Consider the following 21576-nt stretch of genomic DNA (forward strand, 5'->3'; position numbering starts at 1 on the left):
TATGTGTGTAGGCTTTTATACATATATATATACATACAAACACACACACGCACACAATTATTTATATATATATATATATATATATATGTATATATGTATATATATATATATATATATATATATATATATATTTATGTATATATATATATTTGTGTGTGTGTATAATGTGTAAATATATAACATTATACACACATTATAATGTGTAAATATATAATGTGTATTGGGGTGGGAATTAATTTAATCTAATTAATTACTTTGTAATGAATAAATCTCATTTAATTACATTTTAATCACTATATTTAGCCAAAAAGCAACTTTTTTTTTAGTGTAAAGATATTAGTAGACAACTGACTTAAATAATACACACAGATATTAATACTGAAACTCTGACTCTGTTAATGTCTGGAAAATATATTTTAATTAGTTTCTACTTGTAGGAGTAGAAAGAATATAAAATATTTCTGGACAAAACTGAACAGACGTGAAATGAAAATGTCATTCCAGGTACTTTAACTGAAAGCTTCCGTACTTTTAACCTTCATGATAAACGCATGACAGTAAAGCTAATGAAGATGATGATGAGGAAGATGATGTCTTTGTCATCTGTTGACGGTTTTCCTTTGTGTCCCGGACGTCCCTCTCAGGCCTCGCACCACTGACAGATGCTCATTAGTTCGTGTTACATTGCGATGTGAGCTATAAGATTGCCGTCTGTCAAATTAAGCGTGGTTAATCTGAGAGAAAGCTCAGTGAGCTGACACTAAACACAGGTCAGAGGTCGCGAACCGTCACATGACTGACCTGATTCTGGGCCGCGGTGGGAGGCGACCTTCGGTGGGAGGCGACCTTCGGTGGGAGGCGACCTGCGGTGGGAGGCGACCTTCGGTGGGAGGCGACCTGCGGTGGGAGGCGACCTGTGGTGGGAGGCGACCTTCGGTGGGAGGCGACCTGCGGTGGGAGGCGACCTGCGGTGAAAACCGCAGGTCAGGAGGAGGTTCAGGTCCTCCTGGCCTCCTCCTGGAGGAGGTTCAGGTCCTCCCAGGACCTCCTGGAGGAGGCCAGGAGGACCTCAGCTGCATGTGATGTTTAATGTCTCGTCTCAAACTGGTGCAGAGTGAAGCTGAACTGGTCTCTGCAGGTTCGACAGACTGGAGGTCTTGGCGGTTTTTGCCTCAACGGTTCTGGTCCAGCTGGGAGCCCTGTTCATCCTGAAGGAGAGGTGGGTCTGATGTGGATCGGTTTCTCCTCCTCCTCTACATCTCCATCTTCCTGATGGTTCACCTGATACATTTCAGTCACATCTCCTCTGTGTGTGTACGTGTGTGTATATGTGTGTATGTGTGTGTGTGTGTGTGTGTGTGTGTGTGTGTGTGTGTGTGTGTACGTGTTTGTTCAGTGTGAACCAGGTCCTGGTCCTGGTCCTGGCTCTGGTCCTGGTAATGGTCATGGTCCTGGTCCTGGTCCTGGCTCTGGTACTGGCTCTGGTCCTGGTCCTTGTCCCGGTCCTGGCTCTGGTCCTGGTCCTTGTCCCGGTCCTGGCTCTGGTCCTTGTCCTGGTCCCGGTCCCGGTCCTGGTAATGGTCCTGGTCCTGGTCCTGGTCCCGGTCCTGGTCCTGGTCCTGGCTCTGGTCCTGGTCCTTGTCCCGGTCCTGGCTCTGGTCCTTGTCCTGGTCCCGGTCCCGGTCCTGGTAATGGTCCTGGTCCTGGTCCTGGTCCCGGTCCTGGTCCTGGTCCTGGCTCTGGTCCTGGTCCTTGTCCCGGTCCTTGTCCTGGTCCCGGTCCCGGTCCTGGTAATGGTCCTGGTCCTGGTCCCGGTCCTGGTCCTGGTCCTGGCTCTGGTCCCGGTCCTGGTCCTGCTCCTGGTCCCGGTCATGGTCCTGGTCCCGGTCCTGGTCCTGGCTCTGGTCCTGGTCCTGGTCCCGGTCCTGGTCCTGATCCTGGTCCTGGTCCTGGTCCTGGCTCTGGTCCTGGTCCTGGTAATGGTCCTGGCTCTGGTCCTGGTCCTGGTCCTGGCTCTGGTCCTGGTCCTGGTCCTGGTCCCGGTCCCGGTCCTGGTAATGGTCCTGGTCCCGGTCCCGGCTCTGGTCCTGGTCCTGGTCCTGGCTCTGGTCCCGGTCCCGGTCCTGGCTCTGGTCCTGGTCCTGGTAATGGTCCCGGTCCTGGTCCTGGCTCTGGTCCTGGTAATGGTCCTGGTCCCGGTCCCGGCTCTGGTCCTGGTCCTGGTCCTGGCTCTGGTCCCGGTCCCGGTCCTGGCTCTGGTCCTGGTCCTGGTAATGGTCCCGGTCCTGGTCCTGGCTCTGGTCCTGGTAATGGTCCTGGTCCCGGTCCTGGCTCTGGTCCTGGTCCTGGTCACGGTCACAGTCCTGGTAATGGTCCCGGTCCTGGCTCTGGTCCTGGTCCAGATCCTGGTCCCGGTCCTGGCTCTGGTCCTGGTCCCGGTCCCTGTCCAGGTAATGGTCCTGGTCCTGGTCCTGGTCCCGGTCCTGGTAATGGTCCTGGTCCCGGTCCCGGTCCTGGTAATGGTAATGGTCCTAGTCCCGGTCCCGGTCCTGGTAATGGTCCTGGTCCCGGTCCCAGTCCTGGTAATGGTCCTGGTAATGGTAATGGTCCTGGTCTCGGTCCCGGTCCTGGTAATGGTAATGGTCCCGGTCCTGGTAATGGTCCTGGTCCCGGTCCTGGTAATGGTCCTGGTCCCGGTCCTGGTAATGGTAATGGTCCTGGTCCCGGTCCTGGTAATGGTCCTGGTCCTGGTCCCTGTCCTGGTAATGGTCCTGGTCCTGGTCCCTGTCCTGGTAATGGTCCTGGTCCCGGTCCCGGTCCTGGTAATGGTCCTGGTTCCGGTTCCGGTCCTGGCTCTAGTCCTGGTCCTCTGCTAAGTCATCTGGACCTCCTCCTGGTGTTTCTGAGCGGACGTTTTGACACGTCTCTGTGCTGCGCTGTGATTGGCCAGAGACGTGTGACGGCTGCAGTGATTGGAGGAATCTGCCAGGTGTGATGAGAACTGGATCAGACTCTCAGACTCAGGACCTGCTCGGTGTCTCTGGCTGTAAAAACGGTTTATTGTGGTGAAATGAATCGTTTCTGTTTGTCTTTCTGTCCGTCTGCTCCTCGTCTCCTCTGGTCCATCACAGAGTACGCCTGCTGTTGTTTACTCTTGTTTGTTTGTGTTTTGTTAGTGTGGAGCGCCTAATGGAGCAGCCTGAGGTCCATACGTGAGTATTATCCCCCCACATGCATGTAAAATGAACACACACAACCGTGTGTGTGTCTGAGAGCGACACATGTACACAGAGAGCTCCAGCTGTTGTCAGGACAAACAAACAAGTGGATTCGACAGCTTCAGACTGTCACCCAGACTGACGGACATGTTCATCGCCGACTTCACGCTCTGACAGGATCTATATCCGTCCACATCCAGACCAGAGGCTTGCCTCAGGCACAACATGTCCCTTATTTATTTATTTAGTTGTGTTTTTCTACCAGAGCCTGAAACAATAAACGCAGAACAAGACGTTTCTGTTTCAGCTCATTTTACTGATTTAACCTTAAACCTCCATCAGATCTCCTGAGGTCTACCTCTTCTACAAACATCCGTGATGTGATGGAGATCTGACCCCTCAGCTCATCTACCACACCTGCTGGGACTGGTTCACAATCCAGACACGACATGTAGAGTTTATTCAGAGACTCTATGATACATGATAACGCCATTATTTATCACATCTTCATCACCATGTTGCTAAGAGACCTCTATTTTCACCTGGACATGATGATGAAGTCACTTCCTGTCAGACTTTCCACCAATCAGAGAGCTTAAACTGACGGTAACGTCCAATCAGGAGCAGCCAAAGATTAACAAGTGATGAGAAAAGCAGGAAAATAACCAGGATGTTTCTTCTAAAAGCCAAGACTCGAGAGAAGGATGTGTGGATGAGAAAATTAATGTTTTTAATGTAAACGGTTTATGTGTGTTTTCCAGAAGTCTTTAGCAGGTGATGGAAAATGTTCATGTTTTTGTAGCATACAAGCTGGGATTACATGACCTGATAACAGGGCCTGTGAAGATTCATTTACATGCTTTAGTCCCTGCAGGCCCGATGAAGATGGCGTTTATTTACATGCTTTAGTCCCTGCAGGCCCGATGAAGATGGCGTTTATTTACATGCTTTAGTCCCTGCAGGCCCGATGAAGATGGCGTTTATTTACATGCTTTAGTCCCTGCAGGCCCGATGAAGATGGCGTTTATTTACATGCTTTAGTCCCTGCAGGCCCGATGAAGATGCCATTTATGTAGCGCAGCATCATGTGACCCGGTCCCGCTCCCTGGATCAGGACTGTGTCTTCTTGAGTCATGTATGCACGTATAACTTCATGGCTGAATGGACATTGCATACGAGTCTCCAGGGAGGCTGGTGGGAGGAGTGGAACATCAGACATTTGATCAATCACCAAATAGTCCTGATAATCACTCAGCAAACCTCCAGGGAGTCGGAGAACAGAGCTGGAAGTGCATCCATGTTTGTTTTCTCTCTGCAGAGGACGCCTGCTGGTCGGGACCTTCGTCGCCCTCTGTTTCAACCTGCTGACTTTACTGTCCGTCAGGAACAAGCCCTTCACCTTCGTCACTGAAGGTACGTCCCAGTAAAACCAGTTTAACTCAGCATGTATATGAAGGAACGTCCCAGTTAAGCCAGTTTAACTCAGCATGTATATGAAGGAACGTCCCAATTAGACCAGTTTAACTCACCATGTATATGAAGGAACGTCCCAGTTAAACCAGTTTAACTCACCATGTATATGAAGGAACGTCCCAGTTAAACCAGTTTAACTCACCATGTATATGAAGGTATGTCCCAATTAGACCAGTTTAACTCACCATGTATTTGAATTTGTGTCCCGGTTTAACCAGTTTAACTCACCTTCGTCAATAATGGTACATCCCAGTTAAACCAGTTTAATAAAGCCTGTCTCTGAAATTACGCCCCAGTTAAACCAGTTTAACTCACCATGTAAATGAAGTTGTGTCCCAGTTTAACTCAGCATGTATCTGAAGTTGTGTCCCAGTTAAACCAGTTTAACTCAGCATGTATCTGAAGTTGTGTCCCAGTTAAACCAGTTTAACTCAGCATGTATCTGAAGTTGTGTCCCAGTTAAACCAGTTTAACTCAGCATGTATCTGAAGTTGTGTCCCAGTTAAACCAGTTTAACTCAGCATGTATCTGAAGTTGTGTCCCAGTTAAACCAGTTTAACTCAGCATGTATCTGAAGTTGTGTCCCAGTTAAACCAGTTTAACTGTGATCTCAGTTAAATGTAATCATGCCAGGTCTAATTCAGTTTGGTTCATTCAATTAATTTAATTTTAATGAAATGAAAGTAAATTAAATTCAGTCACTTTAAATTAATTTTATTGCAACAAAACTATATTCCCTTCTATCCCTACCTCTGAGGTGGTTAAAAAGCTCCTTGGCGGCAAGGCCCCGGGGGTGGACGAGAAGGGGGACCGGAGGGTGTGTTCCAATTACAAGGAAATCACACTCAGCCTCCCTGGTAAGGTCTATTCAGGGGTCCTGGAGAGGAGGGTCCGCTGGATAGTTGAATCTCAGATTGAGGAGGAGCAGTGTGGTTTTCGTCCTGGTCGCGGAACAGTGGACCAGCTCTATACCCTCTTTGGGGTCCTGGAGGGGGCATGGGAGTTTGCCCAACCAGTCTACATGTGCTTTGTGGACCTGGAGAAGATGTTCGACCGTGTCCCCCGGGGATCCTGTGGGGGGTTGGACTCCACCAAGGCTGCCCTTTATCACAGATTCTGTTCATAACTTATATGGACAGAATTTCTAGGTGCAGCCGAGGTGTTGAGTGGATCCAGAGCCAGAAGGCGAAGCTCTCGATTTACCAGTCGATCTACGTTCCTACCCTCACCTATGGTCATGAGCTGTGGGTCGTGACCGAAAGAACGAGATCTCGTATACAGGCGGCTGAAATGAGTTTCCTCCGCAGGGTGGCCGGGCTCTCCCTTAGAGATAGGGTGAGGAGCTCGGTCATCCGGGAGGGGCTCAGAGTAGAGCCGCTGCTCCTCCGCATTGAGAGGAACCAGTTGAGGTGGCTCGGGCATCTGGTCAGGATGCCTCCTGGACCTCCCTGGTGAGGTGTTCCAGGCACGTCCCTCTGGGAGGAGACCCCGGGGAAGACCCAGGACACGCTGGAGGGATTATATCTAAATACAGTTCATGAGTATACAGGTACATCTCAGAAAATAAGAATTTTATGATAAAGTTTAATATTTTTCGTCATTTCATAATGTGAAACCCAGATCTTATATAGATTTATTACACAGAGTGAAACATTTCAAACATTTATATCTTGACATCTTGATGATTGTGACTTATAGATATGAAAACCCATAATGTCTCAGAAAATTAGAATATTACATGAGATCAATGAAAAACAGGATGTTTTCAACAGAAATGTCAGGCTTCTGAACAGTATGTTCATTTCCCTGCACTCAGTACCTGGTTGGGCTCCTTTTGCATGAATTACTGCATGAACGCGGCGTGGCAATGGAAGCGACCAGCGTGTGGCGCTGCTCAGGTGTAATGGAAGCCCAGGTTGCTTTGATAGCAGCCTTCAGGTCATCTACATAGTTGGGTCTGGTGTCTCTCATCTTCCTCCTGACAACACCCCACAGGTTCTCTACGGGGTTCAGATCAGGTGGTCTGTTGGCCAATCCAGCCCAGTAACACCGTGGTCATTGAAGCAGCTTTTGGTACCTTTGGCGGTGTAGGCAGGAGCCACGTCCTGCTGGGAAAGGAAATCTGCATCTCCATAAAGCTTGTCAGCAGAAGGAAGCATGAAGAGCTCTAACATGTCCTGCTAGATGCTGTGGTGACTGTGACCTTCAGAAAACCCAGTGGAGCAACACCAGCAGATGACATGGCTCCCAAACCATCACTGACTGTGGAAACTTCACTCTGGACTTCCAGCAACATGGATTCTGGGCCTCTCCACTCTTCCTCCAGACTCTGGGACCTTGGTTTCCAAATGAAATGCAGAATCTGCTTCCATCTAAGAACCAGTCCTTTTCCTCCTTAGCCCAGGTGAGATGCTTCTGTCGTTGTCTCTGGTCCAGGAGTGGCTCGACACAAGGAATGGGACATCTGTAGTCCATGTCTAGGATCCGTCTGTTCATAGCGGCTCTTGATGCACTGAGTCCAGCTTCAGTCCACTCCTTGTGAAGCTCCCCAGATTCCTGAATAGATGCTGCTTGACAATCATCTCCAGGTGGTTCTGCCTTTTGCTGGTGCATCTTTTCCTTCCACTCAACTTTCCATTAATATGCTTGGATACTAGGGGTGGGAAAGTCAAATTGAAAAATTGGAAATCAAGATGTTTTTCTTAACAATTTTAAAATCAATTTTTTTCAAATAAATAACATGACTGTGCTATAAAATTTTAGTCATTTTTATTGTTTTTTTATGATTTTACTTGTCTTCTTGGGTGTTATAGCAGCAGAATGATGGTCTGGCTAATGCGTTGTTTTTTCCTCATTGAAATGAAGAAAAATGACGAGCAAAAAAAAAAAGTTTTATACATTTTTGTTTTGTTTTTAATCTACAAAAATCAGCAATGTCGGAGAATTTTGAGAATCGCAATTTAAATCGAATTGGCACCCAAAAAATCGGAATCAAATTGAATCGGGACAAAAGCATATCGTCACACCCCTATTGGGTACAACACTCTGTGAACAAGCAGCTTCTTTAGAAATGACCTTTTATGGCTTTCCCTCCTCGTGGAGGGTCAATGATCGCCTTTTGGACTTCTGTCAGGTCAGTAGTCTTCCCTGTGGTTGTGTCGCCATCTGAACCAGACTGAGAGACCATTTAAAGGTTTGTGATACCTTTGCAGGTATTTTGAGTAGGGCTGCACGATTCTGGATAAAATGAGAATCACAATTTTTTTGCTTAGAATTGAGATCGTGTAGCGTATTCTTATTAACGTTAATCTGGGATCCAATGTCGGAGCGACAGTGGGTGTTTTATTATTAATTCGCTGTGTCCTTAGACAAGCAGACAATCTCAAGGCACCAACCAGCCCTAAATTTTTTATACGGTCAGGCATGGAATACCGTAATATGACAATAATATTTGTCTAATAACAGATAACCATCAGTCTCAGAATACGCTTGCTGTAAGTTCTCGTCAGAGGGAACAAATCACTTCTCAAAGATCGATCACGCTACCACTAAAATTTAACACACTTTATTAAAAACCACACCGGTTAAAATCAACAGGCACAAATTGAATTAATAATGTAAACCAGAAATAGCGTCAGCAAGCATCAATAATGAATTAGCCAAGATATGAGAGAGAGAGAGTATGGAAGCTCGAGTCGAGCCAACAGCAAAAATGTAAAATAAAATTATTAAAGGTAAAGTTATGTAAGAAGCTTACATATCTTAAACAACTAGGAAGGTTGGAAAGATGGCAAGTCTTATGAAATTAACTTCTTTATATCAGGCTAGACTATCAGGAGGATACCGCGGGGGATGGTTTTAAAAAGGGCAGCTTCTGCTTACTAAGACACCAGCTTGTGATCGGAGACAGTGGAATAATGGGTCAGCCTTACTTCAGCGTCGGTGGTCGAGAACCCGAACCTTGGGTCCAGTGGGCAAGGATTCAGTGGTCGTCCTGATACTTGTCCAAAGGGGACCTCCGCAGAAGTCAGGAGCTCGCCTGAAACCACCTGGTTTGACGTCTGAAGCTGGACCCAACTCCAATAAGAATCCACGGGTGCCGGCCAAGTCCTGGGATGGTTGGACAAGTAATGTGCGGGTCGTCCGTACATTATCAATCACAGTCTCGGGGAGGCCGGAGTGTGACTTAATGATGTCAGAAGCAAAAAAAATTGTTCAGCCAGAATTGGATGAGGTTTTCTGGTGTTAAGCAGTCAAGCAAGCGGGCTTACTGTAATAAAAACGAACACAGCGCCAGAAGGACAAAAACACGACTAAAGCAAACATCAAACGGAAACAAAAAAAGAAAAAGTAAAACAAGCCAAGAAAAAACGAACAGAAAAGCAAGAGAGGAAAAAAACGAGAGAAAAAGCAAGACAAGAGAAGAAGCAAGTTCCGTGAAGACCCGCAGTTAAATTTGCCGGCGCTCTGGGGCGGACTTTAGGTTATCCAATCAGAGCGCAGGGGTCAGGACATGGGGTCTGAAAGTTTGGTCAAAATACTAAGTTCTTGGGGAATTAAACTTAACATTTTTCCAACCTCAAAACATGTCTATAAAATCCATTTATAGATGAGCAGAAGTATGAATGATCCTTATAAACATGAACCTTAAAACCGTTTTGCTGCTGTCAAACGGGAAAAGGTTTGTTAACAGGTTCAAGACATTTCAAATACATTTCATCGATGATTTTCACTTTCCACAGACCTGTTGGGTCAAGAAATCCTTTCCACACAAGTTCTTACCTTGAGCCAGAGTCGTTAATAACAACAGCATATAATAATTACTGTGTATTTAGTCAATCTGAAAGGCATATCTCAACCTGTTTGAGGGTGTCTGCTAGATGGCGCCATTGCTCCATCCAAGGAATCACAGAAATTAACTAACTTGCTAACTTCTGTGGATTTCACATCTGAAAAACAGTCAAAGTCTTGGATTCATTGAGAAAGGAAGGAGAGTCCATTTATCCAGCTGTGCTGAGGGTTCATCCAGGATTTTATACAGTTCTAAGAATTCAGAACTTAAAGGTTCTGCTCTTGAATCTGGTCTTTGTGTGCTGTGGATACAAAGAGACCTCCTTGGGAGACGGACAACAGGCTCTTACCAGGGTCCAACTTCAAAAAGGTGTCACAGTCTGTCTTTGTAAACATTTTAAACCAGGAACCAGATAAACCAGCAGGGTTCTTGGTTTAACGTGGAAGTCTGTCTGCAGTATTGAGATGGATCTGAATTTTAGGGCTTTTATTGAGCTCTGTTTTGGAGATGTGTGGATGGACTTCCTTTTGAAGTAGAAAGCCATGAGTTCTTATCTGATTTGGAGGTTAGTTCAGCCTTGGGAGGTTGCTACAATTGCGATTCTCTCACGATTTCTTTTCCAATATATATATTTATTGCATGTATTACCAGCACATCAACTTTGCAACACTTTGACTAATTTTAATAGTAACATTTTTTAACAATATTTTTCTGTGCATAAGGTGATGAGAGGTAGGTATGTTTCTTAAAATATAAACAGGAGGGTTGGACATGAAGCTAGAAATTTCACACAACAGTCCTTTGGTTAAATTTGATATTCTGACGTTTAACAATGGAGGACAAAAGTGATTTATGCAATGTGGGTCGAAAGGGATTCAAAATCGACTTTTTTTTTTTTTTAAAGTGATAGCCTATTTCAATGGCAAAATAAAATAAAAAAAAACAAAAACACTTCAAAAAAGCCCAACAGAATAGAGTTTATTCATAGAACTAAACATATTTAGGGTGGTTTTAACTCACCTTTTGTTTCTCCCACAACATTATTTCTCCCTCCTTCAACATCCTTTACATTACACGCATATGGCTATTTATGCAAATTAGGCGATGACGTCATTCAGTGACTTCTAGCGACTTTTAGAACAGCCAATAGCTGCTTTCTTTACTTAGGACCAGCAAAGTGACCCAAAAGAGACACTTTGGCAGAGTTACTTTGTTTTGTTGTTGCTTGTTTGTTTGTTTTCAGTAGTTTTCTTACTTTTGGTTTGTTTTTAGCCAAAGTAAAACATGAACATATGTTGGCAAAAACATAACTTTTTAAACTCCTTACTGGACAGACAGTTTAAACTGGACATTAACAATCTAAATGGACCAAACAGAGACAACAGAAATGATGTTAGTTTACATCCCACTCTGTAAGCCAGGCTGGGATCAGCCGTGGATTTGCACATGCACTATTCATTGTGACTGTCCACGTGGACTTGTGCAGGTGTCCTCTCTGCTCCTCTGGCTGGGAGTGCTTTATGATGGGGAGAGGCTCCCACCGCTCGTTCCGGACAGTCACTGCTAAACAATGTGTGCTTTCAAGTCAGTCGCCAAAACACCAGAAACGTCTCCAATAACTCCAGTAAAAGTCGCTAGATTTGTCGCTGGTCGCTTTTTACAAAAAAAGTCGCCAAGGGGGTTTGGAAAGTCTCCAGACTTGGCGAGAAAGTCGCCAAGTTTTTTCCTACCAGCCGGCATCTGCGTCACGTTGTATAAGGATCGGCCATTGTCATTTGTTGAGGGAGAAAGCTTGTTTTGATGCAGTTGGTGTCCCAGTTCGAAATGTGATCATTTGTGGTCTTTTTTTTATTTTTTTATTTAATCGTCGTCCTTTTAAACTTAGATTGTATACAAGATCGATTTTTTAACAATTAATTGTGCAGCAACCCTAAATTGGATTAAGTGGTTCAGAAAATGAAATGAAATGATAATTGTGCAGCTCTAATTTTGGGTTAATTAGTTGATTAGGGTGTGACACCATTTTCTGAGACACTGCATTTTGGGTTTTCATCATCTATAAGCCACAATCATCAACATTTCAAGGATTGAATATTTAAAAGGTTTCACTCTATGTTTAATGAATCTATATAATACATGGGTTTCACAATCTGAAACAAAAAACATTTAACTTTTTCATAATATTCTAATTTTCTGAGATGAACCTGTATTTAGCAACTTACTGTATATTGACTGCTAATGCTAAGACCGCGGGCTCCCATATTAGCAGCTAATGCTAAGACCTTGGGCTCCTACCTTCTTGCCTAACACACAGACCACTAACGCTAATCTGATAACTTTGTAACTGAGCTAAGTGTCAATTCCTCTGCATCTGCTCTTCTTCTCTAGTTTTCTTTCCTCCTTCTGCTTATCTTCCTTCCCCCTCCTCCTCCTCTCATCCTCCTCTTGGATGAATTAGGTCAGTGTGTTCCTGTGTGTGCGCAGACTTTCTGCTTGTGTGTTCCTGTGTGTGCGCGGACTTTCTGCTTGTGTGTTGCTGTGTGTGCGAGGACTTTCTGCTTGTGTGTGCCTGTGTGTGTGTGAGGACTTTCTGCTTGCGTGTGCCTGTGCGTGTGCGAGGACTTTCTGCTTGTGTGTGCCTGTGCGTGTGTGAGGACTTTCTGTTTACTTCCGTCTCAGCATCACTTAACTTCTGACATTTTGGAGACGGAACACACAAATGTCGACACTTCAGCCTAATGTTTGCGCTTGATAAGTGCGTGCACGTACATGCACTGCGATGTACTAAAGTGCATTATGTAACTATGTTCCAGACGGCGGCGATGCATTTGGGGGGGGCAGTTCCATGTTGTTCTTCCTCGTACACATGGATCATAAATAAGTCACTCCATTAAAATGTTTGTTTGGACTGACTCACCCTGCTGGAAAAACAAACAAAGCACACACTCCCTGCCAAGTGCGCGCACACACACACACACACACACACACACACACTCTGAGTGGCATGTGGAGGCCTCTGGCCCAACGTGGAGCCTTCAGGCTCGTCATGTCGTCACACATTAAAGGTGGGATGATGAGCCATTCTCATCTCTTCATAAACAGAAGTGGGATGTATTTTTATCCTGGTGGAGAAGAAGACGCTAACGGCTCGGCTCAATGCCAACTTCTTGATGCTGGTGGTTCAATGTCGACCACTCAGCCCTGAAAGTTCAACATCGGTGGTTTGTGATGATCATTAAATGGAGATGGCTTGATACCTTCAGGCCTCTGTTCCTGGTGATCAGGTTACGTAGCTGCAAAAAGAGACGCTAAAAGAGTTAGCTGATGCTAACAGTATTTGCTAATGCTGAGAGTAATTGATAATGCTAACTGCATTGGCATACTCGCACAGAGTTTGCTTATGCTAGCAGTGTTGGCTAACACTAACAATTTTATAATTATAATTCAATAATATTTGTCAATGCTAATGCTGTCGGCTAACTCCACCAGCAGTGAGGGATGCCGCCACGCTGAAGAAGGAGTCCTATCGGGCCTTCTTGGCCTGTGGGACTCTGGAGGCAGCTGATGGGTACTGACAGACTAAGCGGCATGCAGCTTTGGCTGTCGCCAAGGCAAAAACTCAGGCATGGGAGGAGTTTGGCGAGGCCATGGAGAAAGACTTCCGGACGGCTTCGGGGCAATTCTGGTCCACCATCCGGCGGCTCAGGAGGGGGAAGCAGTGCTCCATCAATACTGTGTACAGTGGAGGTGGGGAGCTGCTGACTTCAACTCGGGATATTGTGGGTCGGTGGAGGGAATACTTCGAAGATCTCCTCAATCCTACCAACACGTCTTCCGATGAGGAAGCAGAGCTGGTGGACTCAGGGGTGGACTCTCCTATCTCTGGGGCTGAAGTCGCTGAGGTGGTCAAAAAGCTCCTTGGCAGCAAGGCCCCGGGGGTGGATGAGATCCACCCGGAGTTCCTTAAGGCTGTGGAGGCTGTCCTGGCTGACACGCCTCGGCAGCATCGCGTGGACATCGGGGGCAGTACCGCTGGATTGGCAGACTGGGGTGGTGGTCCCCCTTTTTAAGAAGGGGGACCGGAGGGTGTGTTCCAATTACAGGGGAATAACACTCCTCAGCCTCCCTGGTAAGGTCTAGTCAGGGGTCCTGGAGAGGAGGGTCCACCGGATAGTCAAATCTCGGATTGAGGAGGACCAGGTTTTCGTCCTGGTTGCGGAACAGTGGACCAGCTCTATACCCTCTTTGGGGTCCTGGAGGGGGCATGGGAGTTTGCCCAACAAGTCTACATGTGCTTTGTGGACCTGGAGAAGGCATTCGACCGTGTCCCCCGGGGGCTCCTGTGGGGGGTACTCCGGGAGTATGGGGTAGTGGACCCCATTGTACGAGCTGTCCGGTCCCTGTACGACAGGTGTCAGAGTTTGGTTTGCATTGCTGGTAGTAAGTTGGATTCGTTTCCGGTGAGGGTTGGAATCCACCAAGGCTGCCCTTTATCACCGATTCTGTTCATAACTTATATGGACAGAATTTCTAGGTGCAGCCGAGGTGTTGAGGGGATCCGGCTTAGTGGCCTCAGGATTGGGTCCCTGCTTTTTTCAGATGACGTGGTCCTGTTGGCTTCATCTGGTCGTGATCTCCAGCTCTCGCTTGAGCGATTCGCAGCCGAGTGTGAAGCGGCTGGGATGAGAATCAGCACTTCCAAATCTGAGACCATGGTCCTAAGCCGGAATAGGGTGGATTGCCCTCTCCGGGTCGGGAGTCAGGTCCTGCCTCAAGTGGAGGAGTTTAAATATCTCAGGGTCTTGTTCACGAGTGAGGAAAGGATGGAGCGTGAGATCGACAGACGGATCGGTGCGGCGTCTGCAGTAATGCGGACTCTGCGCCGGTCTGTCGTGGTGAAGAAGGAGCTGAGCCAGAAGGCGAAGCTCTCGATCCATCAGTCGATCTACATTCCTACCCTCACCTATGGTCATGAGCTGTGGGTCGTGACCGAAAGAACGAGATCTCGTGTACAGGCGGCTGAAATGAGTTTCCTCCGCAGGGTGGGCGGGCTCTCCCTTAGAGATAGGGTGAGGAGCTCAGTCATCCAGGAGGGGCTCAGAGTAGAGCCGCTGCTCCTCCGCATCGAGAGGAACCAGTTGAGGTGGTTCGGGCATCTGGTCAGGATGCCTCCTGGACCTCCCTGGTGAGGTGTTCCAGGCACGTCCCTCTGGGAGGAGACCCCGGGGAAGACCCAGGACACGCTGGAGGGATTATATCTCTCGGCTGGCCTGGGAACGCCTCGGGATCCCCCCGCAGAGTTGGTAAATGTGTCTGGGGAGAGGAAAGTCTGGGCTTCCCTGCTTAGGCTGCTGCCCCTGCAACCCAACCCCGGATAAGCAGCAGAAGATGGATGAATGGATGGATGTTGGCTAACTCTAAACGCATTGCTAATACTAACAGTATTTGATGCTGCCAACAACATTTACTGATGTTTTAAGTGTTTGCTAATCCCATAGACTGTATATAAAAGATGGGTTTCTGAAGAGCTCAGTTGAAGCTTGGTGGGCGGTTCCTACCATCACCATCTTGGCAGGGGCATGCGTGTCGTCTCACCCAGAAAATACAAATATGGGCAAATAGGTGGAACTGAGAGGGGGGCTGTGATCCTCATGGTGGATGATTGACATGGAGCGAACTTCGAGCTGCCTGTAGCTAAAAGCTAACCGAGCTAACCCGGAGATAATTGGAGCTTACCAGCTAGCGGAGGTAAGCAGGCTAAAGCTATCCGGCAAAAACCGGGGTTGTTCTACGTTCTTCAGAACAAGAAAAGAAAACATGCTGTTACTACAGCTGTTACACTGCACCGGCTTCACTGACTGATTACAAATTAAACCAAGAGTAAGGTCTGTTAAACTAATGCGAATGGGCCCCAGGGCCACTTTGGGCTGGAAACGTTGAACCCAGCGGTGAAAATGGTTAAGGAGCTGGTTTACTGGGCTCTGAGTGGCCAGATCAGCGAAGGAGGAAGGAAGGAGTTTGAGATGAGCGAAGAGGAACAGAAAGAACCTAAACAAGCTGAATCAGGTCACAGAATAACTGATCAGTTTTTACCAAAAGTCATTTATCAGTTGATCAGTTGTCACACACCTGGAAGATGTTAATCCCAGATGCTGCTGTTGTTCCGGTGTGTGACGGTGAATCTTCTTCTCTCTGCAGCCGCCAGCAGCAGCTGGCTCCAGGAACACGTAGCCGACCTCAGCCGAAGGTAAGATCATCTTCCTCGTCTGTCCCCTCTGTTGCCTTCGTCAGCAGCTCTCAGTTTACCCTGACTCTGCACACACACAGACACACAGCCGAGGTAAAACTAGCCATCTGCTCCCCATGTCCGTACGTCCAGGTGTGTTGACGAAGACACATCTTCCTCTGAGATGGAGTTCAGTCAGCTGTGATATCAGCCCATACTGATCCTGAATATTAGCAAATATCACCATCAGACTTTTCATCCATTCATGAATATGTTGCTTAAACCACTTCCTGTCAGACTTTCCACCAATTAGAGAGCTTAAACTGACGGTAACGTCCAATCAGGAGCAGCCAAAGATCAACAAGTGATGAGAAAAGCAGGAAAATAATGATCCTCTATGGCTGGAATAAAGCCAGGAAGACGTTTGGGATGCAGCTGAGGTGGAGGTGCTGCAGTGAGGACAGCAGGTAGATAGTAGCAGGAAGACGTGTGGAAACATGGAACTAGTTTCTGTAAGTCACTGGGACTGGTCTTAAAGCATCATGTCTGCATTCTGACTGGGATTAAAAGGATTCAGCTGCGACAGGATGGTTTGTGGTAAAAAAAAAAAAAATAAAGCAGGCAGACCTGACATAGGACAAGAATTCATATAATAGCATCACAATGTTTGTCTCGTTACCGAATAAATGCTTTGTGAGCTTAAATGTAAGTTTGCTGCTGATGTGGTTCATCTGAAAACTCTCCACCATCACCGACTTCTGCATACCTGGTGGCTCGAAGCTGATATTTTCTGAGAGAAAATGTCCTAAATTCTGCAGAAATGATTTTGGAGAACATGTGGGTTTCATCAGATTGTCAGAATGAGTGACCCCCGGGTTTACCGCCTCTCAGGTCCTGAGATGGTAAAAACCCCTCAGATAAATGTTGTTATTGCTCAGAAAGCTCCTAAAGCTACCTGATATAATATAATCCTGATCAACTCAATAGAAGTTGATCAAGTCAATTAGTTACATGATGTAATGACTCTGTAAACATCATGTCTCGCCATGCCATGCCAAATTGTGCCATACTGTGTCATATCATACCATGCTATTACATTTTGTGCCATGTGAAACACGTTGGACACCCAGGTGTGAACCAAACACAAATCATCTCCCTCAGACATGTCTCATCAGGAAAATAACATCTGGACACATCCAGACTGTCTCCAGGTGTTGTTCCAGGTGAGGGAAGGTCAGTGGGGTTCATCGTCACATGACAATCTAGCTGTTTACTTCTGGAATCATGAGAATCTGTATAGATCCATTCATCTGTTTAATTTACTGCGATTTCCAGGTTTTTTTTGTATCTCCGAACATAAAGTCAACTGAAGTAAGAAAATGGAGGGAAAAAAAAAGAGTTAAAATAATGTCGATCTGGACAAAAAGCTGATTCTCAGTCCAGCTGTACATCTAAATGTCAGTTGCCATAGTAACACGTTGACCTACTGTGGAGCTGCTGACCGTCGTGATGAATATTACATCCCGCTGCTCATTCCCACATCGAAGCTGGTGAAGTATACGACATGCACATGCACATGCATGCACACACACAGCAGCGGCAGCTCAGCCGGCGTGGGTTGCTCGGGGCGACAGCCTGGAGAGTTGTGCAACAGAGCTGAGCCATGATTGGCTGAGAGGACAGAAGTGAACAGGACGTCCCAGCCTAGTTTCCACTCTTTTACTGTGTGGAAGACAGCGTGCACGTCAGTGTGCTTTGTGTGAGCGTTTGGTGTGTGCGCAGCAGCTTTTCTGAGCGCATGCAGCAGCAGTCTGCCCCAATTTAACCCGAACAGGGTCTGGGGGCCAACAGGGTTATATAAAGCCTGCTGTTCTCTTACCCACACCAGCCGGAAGCCTTACATCTCTGTGCATGTGTGTGTACGTGCATGCCTGTTGCACAGGGTACGATGCAGGTTTAAAAATGTGTGTTTGATGGAGGATAATTTCATCAGATCTGGACACGGACCTAACATAAACATTAGATACATCTACTCACGTCCACAAGTCTCTGCAGAAGAGTCTGGAGACAAATCTGGTAATGAATCTCTTTTTACGAGTTTCTGGAGACGAGTTTCTGAAGACGAGTTTCTGGAGACGAGTTTCTGGAGACGAGTTTCTGAAGACGAGTTTCTGGAGACGAGTTTCTGGAGACGAGTTTCTGGAGACGAGTTTCTGAAGACGAGTTTCTGAAGACGAGTTTCTGGAGACGAGTTTCTGGAGACGAGTTTCTGGAGACGAGTTTCCGAAGACGAGTTTCCGAAGACGAGTTTCCGAAGACGAGTTTCCGAAGACGAGTTTCCGAAGACGAGTTTCCGGAGACGAGTTTCTGGAGACGAGTTTCTGGAGACGAGTTTCCGGAGACGAGTTTCCGGAGACGAGTTTCCGAAGACGAGTTTCCGAAGACGAGTTTCTGGAGACGAGTTTCTGGACACGAGTTTCTGGAGTCAAATTCCTGGAGACGAGTTTCTGAAGACGAGTTTCTGGAGACGAGTTTCTGAAGACGAGTTTCTGGAGACGAGTTTCTGAAGACGAGTTTCTGGAGACGAGTTTCTGAAGAAAAGTTTCTGGAGACGAGTTTCTGGAGACGAGTTTCTGGAGACGAGTTTCTGAAGACGAGTTTCTGGAGACGAGTTTCTGGAGACGAGTTTCTGGAGACGAGTTTCTGGAGACGAGTTTCCGAAGACGAGTTTCCGAAGACGAGTTTCTGAAGACGAGTTTCTGGAGACGAGTTTCTGAAGACGAGTTTCTGGAGACGAGTTTCTGGAGACGAGTTTCCGGAGACGAGTTTCCGGAGACGAGTTTCCGAAGACGAGTTTCCGAAGACGAGTTTCCGGAGACGAGTTTCCGGAGACGAGTTTCTGAAGACGAGTTTCTGAAGACGAGTTTCTGAAGACGAGTTTCTGGAGACGAGTTTCCGAAGACGAGTTTCTGAAGACGAGTTTCTGGAGACGAGTTTCTGGAGACGAGTTTCCGAAGACGAGTTTCCGAAGACGAGTTTCTGGAGACGAGTTTCCGGAGACGAGTTTCCGAAGACGAGTTTCTGAAGACGAGTTTCTGAAGACGAGTTTCTGGAGACGAGTTTCTGGAGACGAGTTTCTGGAGACGAGTTTCCGAAGACGAATTCCTGGAGACGAGTTTCTGAAGACGAGTTTCTGGAGACGAGTTTCCGAAGACGAGTTTCTGGAGACGAGTTTCTGGACACGAGTTTCTGGACACGAGTTTTTGGAGTCAAATTCCTGGAGACGAGTTTCTGAAGACGAGTTTCTGGAGACGAGTTTCTGAAGACGAGTTTCTGGAGACGAGTTTCTGAAGAAAAGTTTCTGGAGACGAGTTTCTGGAGACGAGTTTCTGGAGACGAGTTTCTGAAGACGAGTTTCTGGAGACGAGTTTCTGAAGACGAGTTTCTGGAGACGAGTTTCTGAAGACGAGTTTCTGGAGACGAGTTTCTGAAGAAAAGTTTCTGGAGACGAGTTTCTGGAGACGAGTTTCTGGAGACGAGTTTCTGAAGACGAGTTTCTGGAGACGAGTTTCTGAAGACGAGTTTCCGAAGACGAATTCCTGGAGACGAGTTTCTGGAGACGAGTTTCTGAAGACGAGTTTCTGGAGACGAGTTTCTGGAGACGAGTTTCTGAAGACGAGTTTCTGGAGACGAGTTTCTGAAGACGAGTTTCTGGAGACGAGTTTCTGAAGAAAAGTTTCTGGAGACGAGTTTCTGGAGACGAATTCCTGGAGACGAGTTTCTGGAGACGAGTTTCTGAAGACGAATTCCTGGAGACGAGTTTCTGGAGACGAGTTTCTGAAGACGAATTCCTGGAGACGAGTTTCTGGAGACGAGTTTCTGGAGACGAGTTTCTGGAGATGAGTTTCCGAAGACGAATTCCTGGAGACGAGCTTCTGGAGACGAGTTTCTGGAGACAAGTTTCTGAAGACGAGTTTCTGGAGTCAAATTCCTGGAGACGAGTTTCTGAAGACGAGTTTCTGGAGACGAGTTTCCGAAGACGAGTTTCTGGACACGAGTTTCTGGACACGAGTTTCTGGACACGAGTTTCTGGAGTCAAATTCCTGGAGACGAGTTTCTGAAGACGAGTTTCTGGAGACGAGTTTCTGGAGACGAGTTTCTGAAGACGAGTTTCTGGAGACGAGTTTCTGAAGACGAGTTTCTGGAGACGAGTTTCTGAAGAAAAGTTTCTGGAGACGAGTTTCTGGAGACGAGTTTCTGGAGACGAATTCCTGGAGACGAGTTTCTGGAGACGAGTTTCTGAAGACGAATTACTGGAGACGAGTTTCTGGAGACGAGTTTCTGAAGACGAGTTTCTGGAGACGAGTTTCTGAAGACGAGTTTCTGGAGACGAGTTTCTGAAGACGAATTCCTGGAGACGAGTTTCTGGAGACGAGTTTCTGAAGACGAATTCCTGGAGACGAGTTTCTGAAGACGAGTTTCTGGAGACGAGTTTCTGAAGACGAGTTTCTGGAGACGAGTTTCTGAAGACGAGTTTCTGGAGACGAGTTTCTGAAGACGAGTTTCTGGAGACGAGTTTCTGAAGACGAATTCCTGGAGACGAGTTTCTGGAGACGAGTTTCTGAAGACGAATTCCTGGAGACGAGTTTCTGAAGACGAGTTTCTGGAGACGAGTTTCTGAAGACGAATTCCTGGAGACGAGTTTCTGAAGACGAATTCCTGGAGACGAGTTTCTGGAGACGAGTTTCTGGAGACGAGTTTCTGGAGACGAGTTTCTGAAGACGAATTCCTGGAGACGAGTTTCCGAAGATGAATTTCTGAAGACGAGTTTCTGGAGACGAGTTTCCGAAGATGAATTTCTGAAGACTGGTCTCTTCTGCTTCTGTGATTAAACTCATTCGTTGAAATTACTGGGTCTGCTTTTCATTTACAATCAGATCCAGTCTGCACTAATAAGCAGTCACACCATCCCTGGTCTCATCATCTTCTCCCATATATTGTTTTACTGACAGGTCTTAACAGGTCACTTCTTGGGTGTAACTCGTCATTAACTGGTTGCACTGGTGACTTACTGCCCATTATATACAATACATGTTAGGATGGAGTTAGCATAATGGTAATACTGTGTTTGCACGATGTTAATACACTGCTAGCATGATGTTAGCATTGCACTAGCATGGTTTTAGCATTATGCTAGCACGTTTATATGGTGTTTACACTGTGCAAAAATGCTGTTAGTATGATGATAGCATAGTTTTTGCATGATGCAACATGGTGTTAGCATGATTCTATTATATTCAATTCTATAGCATAGTGTTTGCATGATAAAAACTTAGTGTTAGCATGATGCTATCACGGTGTTACTATGACAGCATGGTGTCTGCATCATGCAAACAGGGCGTTAGCATGTTGCAACCATGGTGTTTTCATGATTGTATTACCATAATGCTAGCATGATGCTAGTCTGTCAGATGGGGGATAAAAGATTTAGTATTTTTTTGGTCATTTCTTCAGGCATAGTAACATTTATGACTCTGGAAGTCCATTCTTTGGCATCTCCTGATGTCCCTAAATATCCTCAGATGTCCCATTGGCATTAATCACATTAAGACCAACCAGATTATTGTGGAGACATTCTACAGCTTTTTGGCTACATCTTATTCATGTTTTATCTCTGAATCGATGAGGAATTATTTATGTCCAAGATTAATCTTAGTTTAAACCAATGAAGCCATTGGTTAATGGTGGACTTGTCTGGAAACTCTGGTCAGTAGAAACTCCAGTTTGTCCTGGAGGTTCTTCTCTACATTCTGAGTGACAGTCGGTTAACAGAAGTCTCTGATATGTAGTGGTATGTGGTCTCTAAT

The 21576-nt window shown here is 46.4% G+C and overlaps 1 protein-coding gene across 2 annotated transcripts in view; it reads left to right on the forward strand.

Annotated features, from left to right (window-relative positions):
* slc30a6 (solute carrier family 30 member 6) overlaps nucleotides 1–21576 on the forward strand; it is a gene marked incomplete at its 5' end in the record, with an annotated part of 77181 nt that overhangs the window by 38128 nt on the left and 17477 nt on the right. For both annotated transcript variants that reach the window (XM_079248613.1, XM_079248614.1), the window contains 4 exons: nucleotides 1139–1219; nucleotides 3177–3212; nucleotides 4537–4631; nucleotides 15682–15730. In XM_079248613.1, the coding sequence (XP_079104739.1) occupies nucleotides 1139–1219; nucleotides 3177–3212; nucleotides 4537–4631; nucleotides 15682–15730 (261 nt within the window). The remainder of the gene's footprint in view (nucleotides 1–1138; nucleotides 1220–3176; nucleotides 3213–4536; nucleotides 4632–15681; nucleotides 15731–21576) is intronic.

Source organism: Telmatherina bonti (genome assembly GCF_933228915.1).
Source record: "Telmatherina bonti genome assembly, chromosome: 11".
Classification (NCBI taxonomy): domain Eukaryota; kingdom Metazoa; phylum Chordata; class Actinopteri; order Atheriniformes; family Telmatherinidae; genus Telmatherina; species Telmatherina bonti.